The 18979-nt window shown below is 43.0% G+C and overlaps 1 protein-coding gene across 2 annotated transcripts in view; it reads left to right on the top strand.

Annotated features, from left to right (window-relative positions):
- The window catches only part of mid1 (midline 1), a 159076-nt gene that overhangs the window by 94983 nt on the left and 45114 nt on the right, over positions 1-18979 (top strand). For both annotated transcript variants that reach the window (XM_052014851.1, XM_052014852.1), the window contains exon 3: positions 8183-8278. In XM_052014851.1, coding sequence (XP_051870811.1) covers positions 8183-8278 — 96 coding nt within the window. The remainder of the gene's footprint in view (positions 1-8182; positions 8279-18979) is intronic.

The following is an 18979-nucleotide window of genomic DNA, read 5'->3' as shown; positions in this document are numbered from 1 at the left end:
AGTCTTAATCCAATGAATATTGCCGTTCCTCTGACTGAGTCTTTGAAACATATCAAATGCAGTCTTTTAATATCTGAGACTTGGGGTTAGGGCCAAGTGGACAATAAGGTAGAATTGGTATTGGTTTATTATTATCACATGTATCGAGGTACAATGAAAAACTTGTCTTGCATACTGTTCATACAGATCAATTCATTACACAGTGCATTGAGGTAGAACAGGGTAAAACAATAACAGAGTGCAGAATAACGTGTACAATTACAGAGAAAGTTCAGTGCAGGTAGACAATAAGGTGCAAGGTCATAACGAGGTAGATTTTGAGGTCAAGCGTCCATCTTATCTTTCGAGGCAACTGTTCAATAGTCTTATAACAGCGGGATAGAAGCTGTCCTTGAGCCTGGTGGTATGTGTTTTCATGCTCTTGTATCTTCCACCTGATGAGAGAGGGGAGAAGAGAGAACGTCTCGGGTGGGTGGGGTCTTTGATTATGCTGACTGCTTTACCGAGGTAGTGAGAAGTATGGACAGAGTCCATGGCAAGGAGGCTAGTTTCCGTGATGTGCTGAGCTGTGTCCATGACTCTCTGCAGTTTCTTGTGGTCATGGGCAGAGAAGTTGCCATACCAAGCCGTGATACATCCAGATAGGATGCTTTCAATGGTGTATTGATAAAAATTGGTGAGTGTCAAAGGGGACGTGCCAAATTTCTTTAACCTCCTGAGGAAGTAGAGGCGCTGGTGAGAAGTTTTCTTGGCCGTGGCATCTGCATGGTTGGACCAGGACAGGCTATTGGTGATGTTAACTCCAAGGAACTTGAAGTTCTCAATCCTCTCGACCTCAGCACCATTGATGTAGACAAGAGCATGTGCACTGCCCCCCTTCCTGAAGTCAATGACCAGCTTTTTTGTTTTGTTGACACTTAGGGAAAGGTTGTTGTCATGACACCATGTTACTAAGCTCTTTATCTCCTTCCTGTACTCTGACTCATTGTTATTTGATATAGGGCCCACTATGGTGGTATCATCTACAAACTTGTAGATGGAGTTAGAGCAGAATCTGGCGACACAGTCGTCAGTGTATAGGGAGTAGAGGGCTGAGGACGCAGCCTTGTGGGGCACCAGTGTTCAGAATAATTGTGGCAGAGGTGTTGCTGCCTGTCCTTATTGATTGCAGTCAGTTGATCAGGAAGTCAAGGATCCAGTTGCAAAGGAAGGTGTTGAGTCTCATCTGGAGGTGTTTATTAATTCTCTTAGTTCTTTTGCTTAGTTCATAATAGCATTTATGTGACCAATCCAGAGAAAGTGTATTCGAATTGTGCTGGAGCCAGTCGAGGAATGTGAATTCCTGTTTTAAAAGCAAGCTCATCTCAGTAAAAGTGACCATGATAGTGTCAAGCTGTCATTAAAAACTTATCCAGTTCAAAAAGTCCATTGGAAAATTCTAACCTGGCTCTTTACATGGCCTCGGTATCACCTGAAACAGATTCAGTCTTAATTGTGGGTCAGAAGCCAAGATTTATCATAAAATGCTTGAAATCGTACATCAGGCAGCATCCAAGAAGAGAGAAACAAATTTGATGCTTCAGATCAATGAAATCTTTTCTGACAAAAGTCATTGGCCTGAACCATTAAATCTATTGCTCTCCACACTGTTGGTGCCTGACCTGATGGCATTAACTACACTTTCTTTAATTTCCGAGTTCCATGTATTTTGCTTTTGACTGCTTAATCAATCTGCGAGAAAGTATAACAAACTGTGGCACTATCACCTTCTTAGAAAACCAGGAACATCAATCTTACCTGTGACTCTGTACGCTGAGAATGAATTAAAGGAAAGCAGAGAGGTTTTACTCAAGCCTGTGTTCATGCACCCATTTTCTGAGCTGCTATCTTGTGTCATGTTTCATCTGCTCCAGTTCTCCCTAAGGAGAAATGCAATGGAGCTGGGTCAAGTGAGCTTTGGGGATGGTGCACTGTGAGGGACAAAACTCTTTCTTTTGAAGTGAGTTTTTGTCACTGAGCTGTAGCTATATTCTTAGCTCCCCACACTCTCCCCTCCTGCTGCCACAAGAAAGGGGCATACATGAGGTAAAAATCCTGACCATAAGCTACCCAGCAGCTGACCTGGTTGAAGGCTTGCAGGGCTCCAGCAGTGATACCTACAGTATAAGATCACCAGGGAGAGTCTTCTACAGTCTGAGGATCAGGGCTAGGTAAGGGAAGGGGGAATGGAAGAGAGAGAGAGAGACAGAGAGTGTGTGAGTGGGAGAGCTTGCATGGTGAAGAGAGATAATAGGGGAAATAAATTATTAGACAAAAGGGAGATAGTTGAGGAAGAGGGAAGTTGTGAAAGCAAGGGAGATTGTGGGGTCAAAGGGATATTGGAGAAAGAGGAGATGCAGAGGGAAGAGATATGGTGGTGCAAAGAAAAACTGACAGGGGAGAGGGAAAGAGAGAGAGAGATAAGACAGATAAGATATTGTGGCAGGTTTGTATGAGGGGACTGGTCAAAGCACACTTCCTGGCCAGAAACCTTCCTGGAAATGAAGCCTAATAGTTGAATCCAGCAGCTCTAGTTTCCTTTTGCCACCACAGTTCCCCAGCATTGTGACAGTCATTAAATCCAAATCGATGAGACACGAAGCCTTGTTTAAATACTCTAATTAGTAAACCCACCTCTGTAGCTTAAAACCCCTCCCAATCCTTCTTGCACCCACATTGAGAGGGTCAAACTGATTGATTGATAAATTGATTTTGTAATGATTCAGTTTTAGAGGCGTATTTTCCCAACTTTGTATGCCTTGATCAAAATAATTGGAGATGACCTGTTTTAGAGATTGATTAGTTGTTAACTTTCTTGCCTCTGGATCATTTTCCTCTCAAACTATATACTTTATCCATAAAATAGTGCAAATATACATAATAAAAAGCATTCAGGCCTGCAGCAAAGTCAGCAAACTCCAGGGGCTGGGACTTATTGCATTGACCCAGTGCTGTATCTGAGGTGCCACCCATTGAATGTGACATCTGAACTGGATGCAGAAGATCCAACAACACAAATCTGCAGAGAAGTTCTCCCTACTGTTCTGGTCAATGTCCATCCATCATCTAACATCAGAAAGGGAATCATCTGATAGTTTATTTCATTGCTATTCCTGTCTTGCTCCTGCATGGAAAATGGCTGTTACACCTCCATAGCACCTGCAAATTTAGCTTGAGCTTTTCTAATCTGTAGCTTTGGTGCCCAGTAGCCAGGATCCTTAATCTCACATGCAGGGCATCTAGAGTTCTGGACCATGACCAATTCAGACTCAAAATGTTGATCGAGGCATACTAACATCAAAGGATCCAGAGCTCTAAGTTAAAAGCAGCTTATCATCAGATACGTGCAAAGAGTTTTTGATATCAATCAACTTGCTGAGTGCAAGTAGTGGTTGACTAGCAGGATCTCACAAGCAGCGTTTAAGTGCATGGCCTGGAGATGCTTGAGGGATGAAGGGAACTCACCTGCTCTATTTCAGATTTGAACATGATTTAGTTGCAACTACCCGAGAGGGCAGACAAATTTAATCCCATCCAAGGAACGGCACCCCCAGCTGTGCACAGGGACCACACAAGAAATAAAGAATCTTCTTGTCTGGAAGCTATCCATATTGTTCATTGTGAGGGGGTCAGACTATTGATGAGATACTTAATGTCAGCAAAGTGAGCTTCAAATAAAGCACGGGATCACATTTTTGTCATTCACAAATTGTGCTTCTCATAGAGTCATAGATCTATACAGCATGGAAACAGGCCCTTTGGCCCAACTTGTCCACACTGTCTGTGTTGTCCAGAGAGCTAGTCGCCTCTGCCTGCATTTGGCCCATAGCCCTCTAAACCTCTCCTATCCATGTACTTATCTAGATGGCTTTTAAACGTTGCTAATGTGCCCACCTCAGCCGCTGTTTCTGGCAGCTCATTCCAAATGCGCTCCTTCTCAATTCTGTTCTGAGCTGTGCCCCAAAAGCCGGAGTAGTTGCCCCTTTTCAAGCTGCGACCATACGAGCAGCAGGTATTACTGCAGCGGATGGCAATAACTTTTTGCGAGGCCATTACCACTTTGTTAATGAAGACACAAGAGACTGCAGATGCTGGAATCTGGAGAAACAATCTGCAGGAGGAACTCAGCAGGTCAAAGCAACATCCGTGCAAGAAAAGGAATTGTCGACATTTCGGGTTGAAACCCTGCATCCGTCCTGATGCACCACTTTGTTAACGCCATGTTCTTATTCCCCTCAGTATCCTATCTGGACCCTACTCCAGACTCAGGCTGCCTTTACGATCTGTTTGCAGTGTGTGCATGCAACAGTACTTTGCACTGACCTTATAATGGGAAGGGATCTACACCCTTAGAGTTAAAGGGACTATGTTCCCTTTAACTGTAAGAGTGTAGCTCCCCTACCATTATAAGGTCAGTGCATAAATATTATAATATATATCTATATATTATATGTAATATAAAATAATTTTAATTCAGAAGAAGCACGATAAATGGCCACCATTCTTTTCCAATTTGGTGCCAATCAGGATTGTTGTATTTCAGCACAATCACTATATTTAGCAGAACTGGTCTGGGCACTGGGTCTTGCAGTTTGGGGAACTAGGAGGATGTGCACTTGTTCACCCAATAACACAGGAGGATAAGAGCAGTTTATGTGGTATTTTGAGGGATTTTATGAGAGTGTAGTAGGAGAAACTGTTTTCACTGGCAGGGGTCTTGGTAGATTTAAGGGAACTGGCACAAGAACAAAATGAGAATGGGGAGGAATTGATTTATACAACAGGTCAAGTGATCTGAAATGCCACAGAGGATGGTAGAGACTAGTTCCACAGTAACTTTCAATAGAGAATTGGGATATGGGAGTGCTGCTAAATTGGGAAAAGGTCAAATTTGCTGTACGAAGGTGGTTGAGCAGGGGAATGGAGCTCATTCAAAGTGCCAGCCTTCTTTTACTTGCTGTATGACTATCTGATTCAGTGAATCCATCTGACTAAATTACAGCAGTAGCTGTCTTCTCTACTGATGCAAACATCAGAGATTATTATTCCTTATTTCAGTCTTGACTCAGATGGTAGTGCTCTCACATATCCGCATTAAAAAATGTCAGGTTCAAGTCCTAATGCAGAGATTTGGGTGCAAAATTTAAGGCAGACTTTCCCTGTTTGTTAACAAGCAGTAAATAACATCATTGCAATACATTCCAGATTATCCAAAGCAGAATTTAAGGCAAAAGAATAAGTAACACTATAGCTTTTGGGTCACATCTGCGAGTATCTGAGTATGGCGAAAATGTTTTCTGGTGCTATATTTTGAAGCTCCCTTTGCAGACATGAAATATCTCTTCAATAATTTGATTCTCTCACAATGCCCAATATAGACAGCTCCGTGGGAGCTAGATTTTTTATTCAGTACTGTCACGCTGTTGGGGGCGGCGTTTCTCGAATGAGGTAAAGCTGAGGGCTTGTCCACCCTCTCAGGTGGTTGCAATTAAACCATGACACAGTCCGGAGTACACCCGCGAGTTCCTTTCCATTAGCTTATTTACTTGCGGCTTGTGGGATCTTGCTCTGTGAAAATTGTCCAGCATGATTTCAATCCTATAATACAGCAAGCATTGCACATCAAATGTACTTCATTTTCTGAAACTAACCTGGAAATTGCAAAAGGCACTATACAAAAATGTAGTGATTTTCCTGTTTCATTTCTCTTTTTGTTTCATTAAGGCCATGTCTTTGCCTCAAATAAAACAGTCACTCAGAAACTGTTTCACCCTTATTTTGGCATGAAGGGAGCATTGTGAGTCACCCTAATGTTGTTTAAGAAAGTGGCATAAAGAGCAGGACCTTTAGCTTCAGGGTTTGCAGAAGAATGTTGCTAAGTTGATGTGTTGCAAGTTCTTGCAGTTGTTACCATGTGACGTCGCAGTCTTGGCAGCTAGCTCTGAAAGGGACGTAGCACAATATATGCAACAGTTTACCCAGGATACTGGGGCGGGAGGGAGGGGTGGGGTTATTGCTGCTAAATGAATGGATACTGCCTCAAAGGGAAGGGGAGGGAGACTGCTCTCAATTGCACAGCCCGGTGAAGATCAGTGGCTGCAGAAGGAATGTAACTTGTGTTGTCTGGGCACAGTACAACTCTCAGGACTTCATAGAACACAGAACATTACAGCACAGTACAGGCCCTTCAACCCATGATGTTGTGCCGACATTTTATCCTGCTCTACTATCTATCTAACCCTTCCCTCCCACATAGTCCTCCATTTTTCTATCATTCATATGGCTATCATTTTGAATTTAATTTAAAATGAATTCATTTTGGATTTTTCATTTTGAATTTAACACCCTGAGATATCTGACTGCCCCTCCACCCCTCTTTTTCTCTTTACAGATGTGCTGTACCTCTTTGTTTCAGTTTGTTTTAATTTTCTTTGCTGTCTCCATCTGTCAGTTTTTAAAATGCAGGTCCTTCCTGGGTTATGGACAAAGGCAGAACTATTTTCCCCTCTCTCTCCACTTTTAATACTTGTTCTTTCTTATCACTTATCTATTTTTGATGCCATTCATTACAATATTGTGGAGGTATGGTTATATATCGAGTGATTTTGTGTATTTTCCGACACGGACAAAATCAACACATGGGACGTCTGTAAAAATGGAACCCATTCATTATTCGGGGATGGCTTGTAAGTGGATAGTTTTGCTCTGCATCCTACCACAGATATTCCTTCTGTTCTCTCCAAAGCCTCCTCTCTGCAACTTGAAACACTGTGGGCACAGTACAGTCCTTGGGATACCAACCCACACATCTTTAGGACCTGGGACTTTTCCAGATATATTGACGGGTCTTGGACCCGAAATGTCCACCCTGTTTCTCTCCCCATCTATGCCACCTGACTTGCTGAGCATTTTCTGTTGTGTTCAGTCAAACCTTTCTGTTCTACAATTAACTAAGAACTGTTTTTAAGACCTGTAAAGTTGAATATGTCACCACCAATGAATTTAGTGAGTTCCACTAGTGTTTATGTCACTAGGGAGTGCCTTACACTAAATATGGAGAATGATATTCCCACTTAAAAATGTGGAGGTGAATTCCCTAACAGACAATAAGATGCCCAGAAATTTGCACAAAATCGCTTTACTTTGGGTTAAGTTAGTTCTCAACAGCACATGCTGCTATTGACAAAGTTGTGTGAATGAATTTCTACCATACATGGAGCTATGTTCATTCTAGCGTAGGAGTTGTCTAATGGACTGATCCAATTATATTCAGAGGTAATAAGACCCTGAAGCACCCCTGAAATGCCCTTGGGGAAAATACATCAAGGTGTGTAATAAAATTACAAACGTACCTGTGAAAAATGCATCAACAATTATAATGCAAGTAATGAATAAAAACTCACCCCTTTACTTCTAGTAATTCCCCAAAATGCTGTTCACAAGATACAAAGTATTAGTAGATGAAGAAGGCCACTCACTTCATCTATCCAGAATAAGACGATGTGCCTCACAGTGGTGAGTCATGGGGCGTTAAGTTCTGGTGAGGCATCCTACAAAAACATTTAGGGCAGAGAGTAGATTGAATTCATCCATCTTTAACTTTGCAGTATGAAGAGGATGGCAGGCATCAACTGCGTGGCCATGATGGCACAGTGGTTCAGCTGCTGCCTCTCAGCTCCAGCGACTTGCGTTCAGACCTGACCTCCAGTGCTGTCTGTGTGGAGTTTGCATGTTCTCCCTGGGTTTCCTCTGAAAGCTCTGGTTTCCTCCCATGTCCCAAAGATGTGTGGGTTGGTAGGTTAGTTGGCCACTTTGACTTGCCCCCAGTGTGTAGGTGAGTGGCCGAATTGTTGAAAATGTGGAGAAAATAGGTTACAGGGAAAATTAGTGGGGGAATGGAATTGATGGGATTGCCGTGAGTTGGCATTGACTCGATGGACTCCTTCCATGTCTTAAGGAAACATGGAAGTATGGCCTCTAGCCCAACATCCATAGCAGGAAGCCCATTATGAATAAAGCTACCCAGCACAATCGTAGTTTCAAACATCCAAATCTTCTTTGCAATGTCTTCGTAATTTTCATTTTCAACTTGACAGCCAAATGCCTTATGCCTGTAACTGCATTGCATTTCTTCCTCCAACAGCAAAGTCTGGAGACCAACCTGGCCAGTCTAATCAAGAGGAATAATGAGCTGGAAACACTAATGGGTAGACTAATCCAGACTTGTCAGCATGTCGAGGTGAGTGCCTTCTGCAATAACATTAAGAAATAAGTGTGTGAAGAGCGGCACTAAATAAAGTCTGCACTGATGGGATTTCAAAGCATAAGATAGTGTGTGAGATAATAGAAAGAGTAGCTTTGCAATACATCACAAAGTATTAATAGTTTTGTATTTTGATAATGTGATCTCTGTGATGGAGGCAAACAAATAGTTTAAGCTTTTAAGGATTCCACAGGGGAATGCTGAGTAACAGGAGCTGTCAGGTTCACATAATTTAACAAGTATTAAAGAGTTGTGTAAAAATTATCACAAGATTGGAGGTTTCATCTGTTTTATGTTAGTGTGTGGTGTTTATTACCAAAAAAAATGGTTTATCTTCCACATAATTAAACTGGAAAGGGTGCACAAAAGATTTATGAGGATGTTATCGAGACTGGATAAGGTGGGACTTTTTTCCTTGGAGCGAACAAGGCTGAGGGATGACCTTGTAGAGGTTTATAAAATCATGAGGGGCAGATATAAGGTGAAGAATCACAGCCTTTTCCCCAGGATAGGGGAGTCCAAAATTAGAGAACATGGATTTAAAGTGAGAACTAAAGATTTAAAAGGGATCTGAGAGGATACTTTTTCACGCAGGGAGTGGTGTGTATATGGACAATTACATGGACGGGAAAGGTTTAGAGGGATATGGGCCAAATGCAGGCAAATGGGTGTAGCTCAGTTAGTCAACTTGGTTGGTATGGACAAGTTGGGCTGAAGGGCCTGTTTTCTGTCCAATTTATCTATCCAGTTTCCAGTGTGAAAGGAGTGCATGAGTGCATGTGAAGTAGTATTTCAATCGATTATTTTCTTTAGTGTTCTCTCATTTTTATTTTCTATAGTTGATTTCAAATTTACAATATAAATTCCAAACAATCAAATCAAAATCTTGATTCTGCATAGGCTAGAAATACATTGAGTTCGCATTTTACTCCACACTTTCCAATAATCATTCTCCATTTCTACAGTTCATATGAATATGAAAGCTAAGAACGGGAGTAGGCCATTTGTCCCCTCAAACCTGCTCCACTGCTCAGTAAGATCATGGCAGATCTAATCTTGGCTTCAGTTCCACTTTCCTGCTGGTTCCCCATAACTTTTAACTCCCTCATAAAATCTGTCCATCTCAGTCTTTAATATATGCATTGATTCCGCCTCCACAGTTTCCGGGTCAGAGAATCCTAAAGGTTCATGACCCTGCGAGAGAAGAAATTCCTTATTTGCCTTAAGCAGACATCCTCTTAATTTGAAACCCAGGTTCTAACTTATCCCTTGAAGGAAAACATCCTCGTGGCATCTACCTTGTCAAGACACCTCAGAATCTTATACGTTTCATAAGATCATCTCTCAATCTTCTAAACGCCAATGAGTATAGACCCAAACTGCTCAACCTTCCTTCGTCCCAGGAATCAACCCAGTGAACCTTCTCTGCACTGCCTCCATTGCAACTATACCTCTCAATGAATAAGGGAACAAACACTGTCCGCGGTACTCCAGGTGTGGTCTCACGCAAGACCTGTACAGCTTCAGCAGGACTTACTGACTTTTATATTCCAATCCCTTGCAATAAAGGTCAACGTTCCATCTGCTTTCCTAATTACTGGCCAGAGCTGCATGCTAACCCCCTGTTCCCATACATGAAAACACCCAGATCCCTGGTTTATTTTCGTAGTTTCTCTCCAGTTCAATGATACTCTGTTTCTCTATTCTTCCAGCCAAACCGGATAAACTTGCATTGTGCTTAAAGCATTTGTTTTTTTTTTACACACTCTAAAGCTTCAACTCTTATTCAAGTTCTGGTGCTTTGCTTTCCACAATCTCGCCTCCCTGGGTCTCCACTGTCAGCTGATACCTCTGCTGTCTGATTTCTGGTTTAGCCTGATCAGGCAGTTGTGCATCTTCCATTATTTTTGGATAATTTCCTGTTTGGGCACATTCTGCAGACTTCTAAGTAGAGTCCAGGGAACCTTTCTGCAGGAATTCAAGGTTAGTGTCCTGATCCTTTCTCTCTTTCTCCAGCTTTACCCCGTCACCTTTCCACTTATTCTCTTGCTTGAGGCGCCTGCCTATTTTTTGATCTGGACCCTCTTAGCTGTCTTTCTCAGTGGGGAATTGCCTGGTATTGGTCAGGGCTGCAGTAAAATCTGCAGTGACCTCTGGGCTGCCTGTTCACTTTCCATCTCCAAGTGTGGTAACCCATGACACAACGCGTATGTGTCAATACTCTCTGAATAAATAGGTCTGAACATGTCATCTGAGATTACCCAGCCAACTTTATAAACAGGCTCACATTTCAGTAACAAAAATTGAAAATGTTGGAAGCAAGACTAGCAGCATCTGTGAACTGTTTCAGATTGAAGACTCTTCATCAGAACTGAGAAAGAGTGAAAACAAGTTTGTTTTGTTGCAGAGAGGGAGAGGAGGGTATGGATGGAACAAAAGGAATATCTCTGATAGGGTGGGACCAGGGTTGCCGTGTGATGATCTATTATGAAGTTATCTGGTGATAGGTTAATGACAACAGTTAGAGAGAGTTATGTCATGTCATTCTCTGCTAAAAGGTCACTTGAATTGGTTACTAACTGGCAGATACTGGTGAATAGTGCACCAATAAGTGATGTATAACGTACGTATACCTTCTATGGCTATTAATAGAAGCAGCAAGCTTCAAGCAGTTGTGCATCTTCCATTATTTTTGGATCATTTCCTGTTTGGGCACATTCTGCAGACTTCTAGGTAGCATCCAGGGAACCTTTCTGCAGGAATTCAAAGTTAGTGTCCTGACCCTTTCTCTCTTTCTTCAACTTTACCCCGTCATCTTACCACTTATTCTCTTGCTTGAGGCTCCCGCCTATTTTTTGATCTGGACCCTCTTAGTTGTCTTTCTCAGACTTAAGCAAGACTTATTTCTGGTGTCCAGACCTATGCTTGCCTAAAAATTCAATGGCACAGCCCTGTATTTTTCAGTAATATGCAATTGAACATCCATTTAATCTGGAATACATCACATTTACAAGGATTTCCTAGTCAAATCCATATTTCCTTATGACATAGAAGTGGCTATTTGACCATCAAGTCCATGCCGGCTCACAGAGCACTCCTATCCCCCACTAATTTCCTCTGTGACCTTGTTTCCCCAAATTCCCATGGGCACATCACAGATTCTATGACTTACCCATACACCAGGGGCTACTTACAGCAGCCAGCTAACCTACCGGCCCACATGAGTTTGGGATGTGGGAGAAAACCGGAGCACTCAGAGGAAACCCACATGGTCACAAGGAAAACGTGTAAACTCCACACAGACAGGGCTGGAGGTCAGAACTGTGAGACAGCAGCTCTTCCAAATGTGCCACTGAGCCATCCTCGAGTGAATCAAAAATTTGACTATGCTCACATGACTTCCACATGCACCACACAATATTCCTGATGGAGCAGTGCAGGGGAATAGGGGCACATATTCCTCCATGTTCCTGTTGTAGTTCATTCCCAGGATAATGTGGTCTTAATCACTTAGCCCCCACTTGCAGGCTTGAGGAACAACACCTTAACTCTTCCTTTCTATCTGTATCAGAACTGGCCATCTCTGTCCTTCATCATTTTGGCTTAGTTTTTTTCTATTTGTCTAGTCTGGCCTGCTGGGAACCTCTCACAGCTTTGCTGTTGGCAACACATTACACAGACAAAGCAGCATAACCTGGTCCTAACTGCTACATTAACTCATTTGATTTCACCCTATCAGCGATCTTCCCTTTGTCCTACTCATCCCTCCCCACCTTCTGTGCTACTGAAAGCTTACTTGCTTTCTCCCTCTCTCTCTCAGTTCCAACAAAGAGTTTTCGACCTGAAACATTAACTGGTTCTCTTTCTACACACACTGCCTGACCTGCTGAGTGTTTCCAGCATTTTTTTGCTTTTATTTCCAAGGCCGCTCGGGGCCTGGGATGGAAGATTCTATGGTCAGAGACCAGTGTTTTGTGGCAAGGCTGCTGGTGATTGGGACCTCCACTGGAGCTTGGGATCGGGGCCTGTAATGTCAGCTGCTACCTCTGCTCTTGTAGGTGGGGTTGGTTCAACCTCATTGTTCACTGTAAGTGCCTTATGCTTCCCAGGTGTTTGCACTTGGAACGTCACTCCAGGGTAGTTTTCTGCTTACTTTGGGGGTCACTGCAAAGCCCTAGGGCTTTGTGTTAGTAGGGTGATCGTGTCAAGTTGAGTATTAAGCATCACTCTCAACACAGAACTGTTGGCAGCCCTAATATCAACATCAGGGAGGGTGCGTACTGCTCAGGGCAGGGGTAACCCCACCGTGAGTAAGCCAGCACTTGCAGGAGTTGGGGTGACAGTCTGGTGGGTTGTGGGGGAGGAGAAGCACCGAAGGAATTCTCTAGTGTAAGGTTGAACTTGTGGAGGTGACAGCACCAAATTGGGAATAAGGACCTTTCGTAGGCCTGTAGCATTCTTTGGAATAACACTGAATTTTTAGCATAACTTAATGCGCATTAATAGTCAGTCTATTAACAATATTCCCCAACATATGGAAATCAGTCCCGGCCTTCCTTTAGATTGCAGTGCACATTCCCAGCAGATCCCTAGGCAGAAACTATTGGCACTGATATTTATTCAAAGAGGTCCTATTACATGGCTCGATGTCACACTCCATTAGTAGATAAAGGCATGATGAATGAAAGAAATTTCAATGCAAGTACTTGCTGCTGGAATTTGATTACACAGTTCGTGATAAGGAATGTAGTTCCTTCCTGAATTTATTTCTATCCACCAGCTGAAGAAGGAATGTGTCTTGTCTGCCTTCTTAACCACCTTATCTGCCCATGCTGCTGTCTTCAGGGATCCTTGAACATGAAAATCAAGGTCCCTCTATTCCTCAATACTTAGAACATAGTATAGCAGTACAGCATGGGAAGAGGCCCTTTGGCCCACAATGTCTGTGCTGGCCATGATGCCAATTTAAACTGCACATGATCTATATCGACCAATTCCCTGCCTGTTCAACTGCCTGTCTAAACGCCTTTCAAATATTTCTATTGTACCTGCTTCCACACTTGCCCTGGCAGCGTGTTCCAGGCACCTACCTCCGTGTAAGAACATCTGCCTCATAAATCTCCTTTACGCTTCCCCCTCTCACCTTAAATCAATGCCCTCTCGTATTTTACATTTCCACTTAGGGGAAAAAGACTCCACCTATCTACCCTGTCTTTGCCTCTCATAATTTTATATAATTCTATCAGGTCGTCCCTCAGCCTCCAATGCTCCAGAGGAAACAATTCAAGTTTGTCCTACCTCTTCTTATAGCTAATACTCTCTAATCCAGGCAACATCCTGGTGAATCTCTTCTGCATCCTCTCCAAAGCCTCCACGTCCTTCCTGTATTGCAGCAACCAGAACTGCACACAACACTCCATACATGGCCTGACCCAAGTTTTACGTAGCTGCAACATGACTTCCCAACTTTTATTCCCATCACCCCAACCGACGAAGGCAAGCATGGTGTACGCCTTCTATACCACCCTGTTGCCACTTTCAGGGAGCTATGGACTAGCACCCCAAGATCCTTCTGTACGTCAATGCTCCTAAGGTTCCTGCCATTTACTGAATACTTTCTTCTTACATTTGACCTCCCAAAGTGCAACATGTCACACTTGTTTGGATTAAACTCGAGGTGCCATTTCTCTGCCCACGTTTCCAACTGGTCTATATCCTGCTGAATTGCTTGACATCCTTCCTCACCATCCACAACTCGGCCAATTTTTGTGTTGTCTACAAACTTACTAATCAGCCCACCTACATTTTTGTTCAAATCATATCAAGCAACAGAGGGCCCAGCATTGATCCTTGGGGAATACCCCCGATCACAGACCTCCATTCAGAAAAACACCCCTCCACCACTACCCTCTGTCTTCTATGGCCAAGCCAGTTTTGAATCCAATCACCATATCTCCTGACCTCCATGGTGCCTTGGACCTATTAGTGTCACCTTTCACTCTTATGAAAAGACATTGGCCCTGAACTCTCATGATTTCATTTTTGAATCACTCTCATTTGTCATGTTTGGATTTACCCGCACATAGCTGCTCCCAGTCTACTTTTGCCAGGTCCTGAATTGTCATATTGAAATTGGCCTTTCCACAATTCAGGCCCTCTTTGTTCTACTCCATAACGACAATGAAATTTACATTAATGGTCACTGTTGCTAAAATGCTCTCCCACTGACACTCCCACCATTTGTCTGGCTACATTCCCAAAGATTAGGTCCAGTACTGCACTTTCTCCAATTGAACTAGCTACACACTGGTATAAAAGGGTCTCCTGGATGCACTTTAAAAATTCCTCCCCCTCAAAGCCCTTCACACTACGGCAGTCCCAGTTAATATTGAGGAGGTTGAAATCCCTGGCTATTGTTACCCAAATATTTTTACAGTTCTCTGTGATTTGCCTTCATCTGTCTACCACTGAACGTTTGGAGACCTGTAACACACACTCCAGCAAAGTGATCACCCTCTTTCTGTTTCAACAGTTACCACCACTGATTTTCCACAGATGAGTCACAGTTGAGGGTTAACCTGAAATCCAAAAAGAAAACCCAGACATTTGGTAAAATTTAGTTTTATGCAATGTGTAAAGCAGATGTGGGAAGGGATGCAGGATCCGACTGTAATCTGAGACAACAGCTTCTTACAAAGGCCTTGGTAACTGGCACAAAATGTGTATTAATTTTCTCCTCTGCCTTATGATCCAGTGAAACCAATCCCAAAGCTGCACAACAAAAACTGCATTTGTAAGCATGGCTGCAGTTTGCTGCATCAAACTTAAAACCTAGAAATTAGATGAAGGATGTTCTGGTGGTTAATGGATGCTTAACCAGCAGTAGGAATGATCATCTGTTTCAGTACAAAGTTATATCTGTAACAACCGGCATTTATAGGGTACCTTTAATGTCACAAGAGACTTGGCATCAGTGTAATCAGACTGGGATGGACACTGAGGAACATAAAATGGGTGACCTAAAGCTCAGAGGAGGAGTTGGTTCTAAAGGCCATTTCAGAAGAGGACAGAGAAGTTAACGGAGTTCATAACATTAGGACAAGGTACTTGAAGATATCACGGGCATTTGGGAGGCAAAAGGAATCCTGCATGTACAAGAGGCGCACAGATGTTGGGGAAGTTTGGCTTAGAGGGATGGGGGAGGGTGAGACCAAGATTGGATTTGAACATAAGGCTGATGATTCTAAATTGGACAAGGAGCCAGTGTGGGCCAATAAACACAAGGGTGATGAGTGAAGGGAATCCAAAAATCTGCACGTGCTGGAAACCTGAAACAAAGATAGAAAATGATGGAAACACTCAGCAGGTCAGGCAGCATCAGTGGGGAGAGAAAGACCTGAAACATTAACTCTGTTTCTTTTTCACCCCAGACACTGCCCAGCCTGTTGAGTGTTTCCAGCATTTTCTGTTGTTACTTAGCATAGGTAGAGAGACATGGCGGGGACAGAAATCAGGAAGCAAGGTTTGGATGAAATGGGTAGTGGAAGATGATTGGTCGGTCAGTCAAGGATTGGAGGAGTTAACCCTGGAGGTTACAGATGTGCATGAAGTTTTCATTGACGGATAAGTTGAGGCAGGAGATTTCAAAGAATAAGTGCTCATGTATAACTGATACATTTCATTGTAACTCACAGCAGTGGAAGAGTAAGGATGGAAAATATTTTACAGGACCTTTACCTTTTACCTTTACCTTTAGCTCTGAAATATCTACCAGTCTGGCTTAGTCCAAGTCATGTGAGACTCAATGGAAGCAGGCAGCAAATAGTAAATAAAATCTCCCAACAATCCTTTCACTTATTTGATTATTCAATAAATTAAAAGTCTGCTCCTGGTGGAACTAAAAATTCCAATATGGAGACATTAATAAGTTGATGAGTGTCAGCATTTCCTCCTGAAACTGTGCTGGACATGGTGGCCAGATGTGCACCACATCTGATCCTGTTGGCAGAGAGATGGACACATCTGGTTGGGCTTCCCACAGCGATTTATTTCTTGGGAAATCATTTGTGAACCACTTTTCCTGGAGTTTGGTTATCCCAAGTGAGCCAGTTGTATTTTTTTTGAACGACAGTGGATTGCTCTGAAATGAGAAGTGTGCTCTCAATCTGTATTTACATAACACCTTTATCATAATACAACCTCCCAGGTGCTTCTCAATACTTTATCAGACTGCTCAATACCAGGCCACGTAAGGAGATATTAGGACTGCTTGGCCACAGAGCTAATGAGAGGGAGAGAAGCTTAAGCAGGGAACTTAGGAATGAATGACAGCTGAACATACAGCCAACAGCGGTGGACCAATTAAAATCAGTGTACAGGTGCATAAAGCGGAGAAGTGCTTGTTCTGGAGGATTGTAAGGTTGGAGGAGCTTACAAACCTAGGGAGCAGTGAGGGCACAAAGGGATTTGAAAGCAGAGTGAAAGCTTTAGAGTTTGAGATGACCTGGACCTGGAATTAAAGTAGTTCAGGGAGCAGAGGACGATCGGTGTATAGAGCCTGGCATGAGCTAGAAGATGGCAGAGGGATTTAGACGTGCTTAAGATTGCAACGACTGGAAGGTAAGTCCACTGGTAGTTGGGCCAAGTAGGAACAGGCTCCTCTGTCAGTCTGTATTAATCTGGAAACTCCCTGTTGAGTTTCTGCACCTAAACATGTCTGTAGAGTGATGCAAGCTCCAATGGGCTCAGTTTGCATGCTGGAGACTGTCAGGTGAGAAAACTGGCTCTTCCTTATCGTCCAACATGCATCTACCCATGCTCATCTCCAGCCTAGTAGTAGCACACCTCCATTGGAGATCAGCAGTTAACAACAACTGACAGGAGGTCAACTTTAATAACTTATGATCAATGCCCGGCACCTGCCTAAAAGCTCTTTCGGAACAGTGTCATATGCAAAGTGCTAGGAATTACATGTGACTTACTATTTCAGAGGCAGGATGAGTCAATATTAAGCCCCGAGCAGAGTTTCTAATTGTCAAATTCCTTAAGAAAGCCTTTAATTAGAGCAGGGAAGCTTGGTGTAGTGCTTGGAGTGTTAATGTTGGATGGGGTCCACCGACGTTGCTAACACCTCTCTGCTCAGGCATATTTGGCCAGATGAGTTAGAGGTGGGGTTATGTTATTGTTGGCCCACTGCACCATTATTCCCACCGGTGGTGTGGAAACTATTCATTACCCTGAACTGAAGTGATTTATGCTTTTCTTTTTGTGTGTGGTTCGGAAAGATGAATGTTTTTGAATTATTTCCCCCACCACCAGCACGCCACCCATCTCCAATCGTGACCATCTTTCTGACAGAATGTTCTCCTCCATGTGCAACAAATCCTAACTATCAAGGACATGAAGGTTTGTCCCTTGAAGATTAAATACTTTGCTCTAGCAGCCTAGACTGAAAAATAGTGAGACTTGTTTAAAGTGGGGGTTTGTTAAGAGTGAGCACATGGCAACCTCTGAACCCAGCACTGTGAGAACCTCCCAGGTTATGTCAGAGGTCAGATTCCATAGCAACCAGAACAAACTGTCGTTGGCTTTGCACTAAGGTTTGCAATTTTGCTTCTTCCTCCGTGATTGAAGGAAAGGCAATGAACAGGCCCAGAAGCACAGGAACATGTCAGTGGGTCTGTACTATTTGGGCACCAGTAACCATAGCAATCACCTCCTTTACTGGGCCCATGGGTCTGGAAGATTTCATTTACTTATTTTTGGACCATGAAATCAGTTTGTGGGTAACTAGTTTTGTCCATCTGCTTTTTATTAATTTGCTGTAGTGTACAATTCAATGTTAGACTCCATTTGGGACGTCTGACAGGGGATTTAACAAGGAGTGTAAATGAGAAGGAAAACTGACTTCAATGATAATGGTGATTTGGACCTTGTTCAAAGTAAAGGGAAAGTGTTCCAGAAATGTCATCAATACAGCATATTAGTCAGACGTCCTTGTTTTTTTTTAACCTCAGTTTTATAAATAGTCAAACATTGTACATTCAATGACGTCATATTTTTACTTATGCATGTGTGCACAAAGAATAATTGTAAGTTGATGCACAAGAAATCTTTCACATTGGCCTCATCCCCACAAGCTGCTGCCATTGTCGGGGTTGCAAACAGGAGTGCTGACTGAGGTTGTTCAGGAAGTCTCAGGCAGGAGGGTAGAGAGAGAGACAGACAGACAGACAGAGAGAATCACATGGGGAAGTGGGTGGGGGAGGATGTGGAGAAATGAATTAGCAGGCATGACCAAGGTAATAGGGTAGAGGGAGTGGAAGAGCAAACCCAGGAAAGAAGCAATTTCTGTGTTAGTGTTTTGTTAAATGGCTTTCTACACACCCACTATAAAAGTAGTTTCACTGCTTCTGCATAGGTAGAAAGCATCACTGGGGGATGAAGGGAGTATTGTGGGGGAAAGTAACACAGGGAGCAAATACCATGAGGGGAGTGTACCACAGGGAGACAGTCTCTCAGGCCTCGCAGGGGGAGGGAGTATTGTGAGGGGAGAGGAGTATTGCAGGGTAGAGTATCACAAGGAAGGACTCTCATGGGGAGAGTGCGCCGCAGGCAGAGAGAGTATCACAGGGAGACAAATCATTAGCAGAGAGAAAGCAATTAAGAAACCAAATG

This window comes from Pristis pectinata, chromosome 4 (assembly GCF_009764475.1).
Source record: "Pristis pectinata isolate sPriPec2 chromosome 4, sPriPec2.1.pri, whole genome shotgun sequence".
Classification (NCBI taxonomy): Eukaryota; Metazoa; Chordata; class Chondrichthyes; order Rhinopristiformes; family Pristidae; genus Pristis; species Pristis pectinata.
Note: the sequence above shows the minus strand (reverse complement) of the source record. Positions and strands in the feature narration are given on the sequence as shown.